We start from the raw sequence: 4,146 nt of genomic DNA on the forward strand, positions 1-4,146 counted from the left end.
AGCCTAGGTTTATACCTCACCCAACTGTCCTAGGAATCAAAACAGAATCATTCGATGAGATACAAGAACAAGTACCCTTAAGAAGAAGAGTTTGAAGTCCTGTTTCTTACAGTCTAGAGGAATGCTTTAATGAGCAGGCTGCTGCGGAAAGCACCTTTCCCTCCACAGGCTTGAGAAAAGCCCACTTTGAGAGCCTCCACTTCATCAACAGAACAGGCAGAAGTCCCTTCTGTACCTCTAGGCACACCAGGCAGCAGACACATGGTGCCTCTTGGATTTGGTGACAGCTGGATGGGACACATAGGTATCTACAGCTGAGACTTGGGCACCTAAGGTGGGTCCCATTGTGCCAGAGCACTCCAGACCCTGTAGCACGGTTTGCTCCAATATTTCAGTATAAAACTGGGTGGGCAAGGGTGGAGCATAGGAGTGCAGATACAGTTATCAGCTTCTCAGTACACACTCCGTAACAGATTGCAGCAATCTAATCCTCTAGGAAAGATTCTGTTAAACCCTAAACCCAATACATACAAAAACATAGTGGCAGTAAACATGCCCACATACAGTAGTTAAAATATATTATTGCATATTATAAACACTATATACAAGGTTAAAATGGTTTCTTTACCATTTACTTACAAGTGACATTTGTAGCTGAATGCCTTACTTACAAGTCCTCATTGCTACGTGCTGAGAACTACCAGAGGTATTTGGCAAGACTATACACTATAGAGAGATCTGGATCAGTCTGAGCAAGTGAACTCTGCCAGCCACTTTCCCCATCTTTAGCACTGCACCAGTTTTTTAGCAATGACGGAGAGAACTACTGGTAAAGTGATTTACACCAGATTTCTGAAACTAGACCAGCATGGTTCCTTAACATGTTTTAGAATGAGCTTCTCCACACTAAAGTATGGATTAAAATGCTGCATTTCACATTTGCAGTGGGTCATTTGGTTACAAATCTGGTAACTGCTTGTACACTAGTGAGTGGGGAACAATAAATAAGGGACCAGGTTAACATGAGTGGCCTTGTGCTTGACAAACCCAAGTCTATATGCAGTGGGTGCACATGTGCAGAATAGACAGTATTTTCAAAGCAGTCTTGTAACAGTTTCTCTGATCAATGTCTGTCAAGTTCCCGGGGAATCTTCTGCTTTCCAAGAAGGATGAAATGCTGTGGTTCCTTACACAAAGGCTCTGCCTGAGGCTAGATCTCGGTCAGTGTGATCTTGAAGCCTTCAACCATGCTCTCCATGTGCAGGATGAACGTGTCCTCATTGGAGTAGTGCTCAATAATGTTGTCATCTATGTTTACCAAGATACTGGTGACAAAGGCAAAAATCAGTATTTTTATGTACCAGGACACTGAAAGGGAAAGCCATGCACTCCACTGCATGTGCTCGCTTCACTACAATGCAAAAAACAGACTCCAGCACATGCCAGTACAGGGACAATAGCGGGAATCATCAAGATCTGCCCCATAGTCCCTTATAGTCTTTGGATTAGAGGCTGCTCCTTGCCAAAGTAGTTAAGGTAAGAGACATGCCAGTGCTGGGATGTTAACCCACTTAAGCTGCCTACAAGGTGAACTGCACCCCAGATCCCTGGAAGACCCAGCTAGCTGGTGTTTCCCATGCCTGGTGTTGGCTCCCCCCGGTACACCTCCATGCTACTCCTCAGCCACGCCGTGTGAGCTGTTGCACCTCTGTGGTGTGAGTTGCTAACGTGGTGAAGCAGTGTAATTTGTGCTTTGCACACAGCTCACAGGCCTAGAACTCAGCATGGATGTGAGAATATCGACAACAACTATTAGAAGTGTATATGAGTGTTTTCCTCACTCTTTACTGTAAAGTGTTTCTTCCAACAAACTTACCACTTGGAAACAGTGTTAGAAAGAAGCAAAACATGAGAAGTTTCACCTGTCTTCTCAAAAGCTAAAGAAATCCCCAGACAAAACAATGCCCTAAGCTAGAGTTACAGCTGAAAATAAATGATTGATTTAAAATTATATCACTACAATATTGTGGTTATTTAGAAGTAAAAAAAGTTAAAGTGGAGAGATTTAGATTTATGGCAAGAAGTAGTAGCCTAGCTATTCTAAAATCACAGCTGTGATGCTCACGTCTAAATTTACTCAGCTGAAACCCCTGCAGCAAACATTGCCTGCCTGCCTTTCAGATTCGGACAGTGGCCTACTTCTTCCTAACACTGCCGGGAAACTCCACACTGCATTCACAGCAAAGGCTGCACCTCTCCCATGCTAGCGCTCCACGATGTTATTAAGCATATAGTCTACAAAACAGACTTCATCCAAATACATTTTCCAAACAGAAACTTTGTTTCGTCACAGTAAGCCTATGAATACTGGTCAGACACAGACTGGAGATTCACGTTTCCTCCTCTGCCACCCCTTGCTGTCTCCATAGACATTAAGATTTCAAGCGTATGGGCATGTCTCCTAAAAGTGTTTATACTGCCCAGCATCATGAGGCCCCAAGCATAGTTGGGATCTCTGAGTACTTCTAAAGGATCCTGCAATAGCCCCTAGTTAGTTAGTTTACTTACCCCTTTTTGCTCTTCTTATAAAGTTTTGCAATCTTTTCAACTGGCAGCCCATATTTCTCAGAGATCTGAAATCATAAAAATAAAAGAAATATCATTAAAGACTAATGAGAAATATTAAATTGTCACCTCTCACTTTACATAAGGCATTAAAACACTATCTCTGCAAACTTTGACAGGATAGCTATACAGAAAAGTCACTCGCAACCATACCATAGCTTCATTTAAGGATGATTCGGGGAGGAATAATCCTAAACATCTTGATCAAAAAACCACAGTCGTTTCCATCCAGAAACTTGGGAGACTATAGTTTTCATGGGGTATGAGTCATCAAAACTGCCTCAGCATCTCCTACTGCTCTTCTCAGGAGTCAACACTCTTCCCAGCTTCAGATTTTACCAGGGAATTTCAATCTGATCAGCCACCTTTCTGCCGTTTCTTATTCTGATTTTCTGGGCTCATGGAAACAAAGGCTTCTTCCACCGGGCAGAAGGCAGATGAGTAGCAATGCAACAGGAGCTGATGGATTGATGGATCAACAAAAAAAAAGCGCACATTTCTATTTCTCAATGGCATTTCAAGGTTTGTTAAGCTAACAGGACCCTCCATGGTACTTCTTTTGTCCAGAAAGTATCTTCAAGGTACCTTTTATTGTGGGAGGGCTACAAACATGCTACACACAGGATTAGGAAGCTTCTGTATTGTTGGGGAGGTGACTTACTCTAGTTACTAGGGTGGCAAAATGAGAACACTATTTGGCTCACAAAACATCATCTGAGTGTACAGATAACAAGATTAGATACTGCAAAGAAGTATGTTAACAAGGTAAAGGACTTCTAAACTAAACCTCTTGCCAGCTACTCAAATGATAAAGCAGAAAATATAGGAAAACTTTTGAAGAATGAACTTTCAGCTTCATCGGGGGCCCAACTTAAATGCCTCTATGCAAACACACGGAGCATGGGAAATAAACAAGAGGAGTTAGAGATGGGCGCACGCCTGCAGGGCTATGACCTTATTGGCATCACGGAGACATGGTGGGATGGCTCCTATGATTGGAGTGTTGGGATGGAGGGATACAGGCTCTTTTGGAAGGACAGGCAGGGGAGATGAGGAGGGGGTGTCACCCTTGTCGTGGTTTAACCTCAGTCGGCAACTGAGCACCACACAGCTGCTCACTCATTCCACCCCCCACCCCGGTGGGATGGGGGAGAGAATTGGAAGAGTAAAAGTGAGAAAACTCGTGGGTTGAGATAAAAACAGTTTAATAATTGAAACAGAATAAAATCTGAAGAAGGAAGAAAGACGAAAGAAGAAAGAAGAAAGACTATACAAAGCAAGTGATGCACAATGCAATTGCTCCCCACCCGCTGACCGATGCCCAGCCAGTCCCCGAGCAGCGGCCCCCACGGCCAGCTTTCCCCCCATTTATGTACTGAGCATGACGTCACACGGTATGGAATGTCCCTTTGGCCAGTTTGGCTGTGCCCCCTCCCAGCTTCTTGTGCACCTCCAGCCTTCTCAGTCAGTAGAGCATGGGAAGCTGAAAAGTCCTTGACTAGTGTAAGCACCGCTTAGCAA

General features: G+C 43.8%; 1 protein-coding gene across 1 annotated transcript in view; it reads right to left on the minus strand.

Moving 5' to 3' along the window:
- Window positions 1-1,210: 1,210 nt before the first annotated feature.
- GRHL2 (grainyhead like transcription factor 2) overlaps window positions 1,211-4,146 on the minus strand; it is a 59,539-nt gene continuing 56,603 nt past the window's right edge. Inside the window, exons 15-16 of the mRNA XM_009277171.1 lie at window positions 2,569-2,633; window positions 1,211-1,325 (exon numbers count right to left, since the gene is read on the minus strand). Of these exons, the coding sequence (XP_009275446.1) occupies window positions 1,211-1,325; window positions 2,569-2,633 (180 nt within the window). The remainder of the gene's footprint in view (window positions 1,326-2,568; window positions 2,634-4,146) is intronic.

The sequence above is a fragment of the Aptenodytes forsteri genome, unplaced genomic scaffold (assembly GCF_000699145.1).
Source record: "Aptenodytes forsteri isolate BGI_AS27 unplaced genomic scaffold, ASM69914v1 Scaffold145, whole genome shotgun sequence".
NCBI classification, from domain to species: domain Eukaryota; kingdom Metazoa; phylum Chordata; class Aves; order Sphenisciformes; family Spheniscidae; genus Aptenodytes; species Aptenodytes forsteri.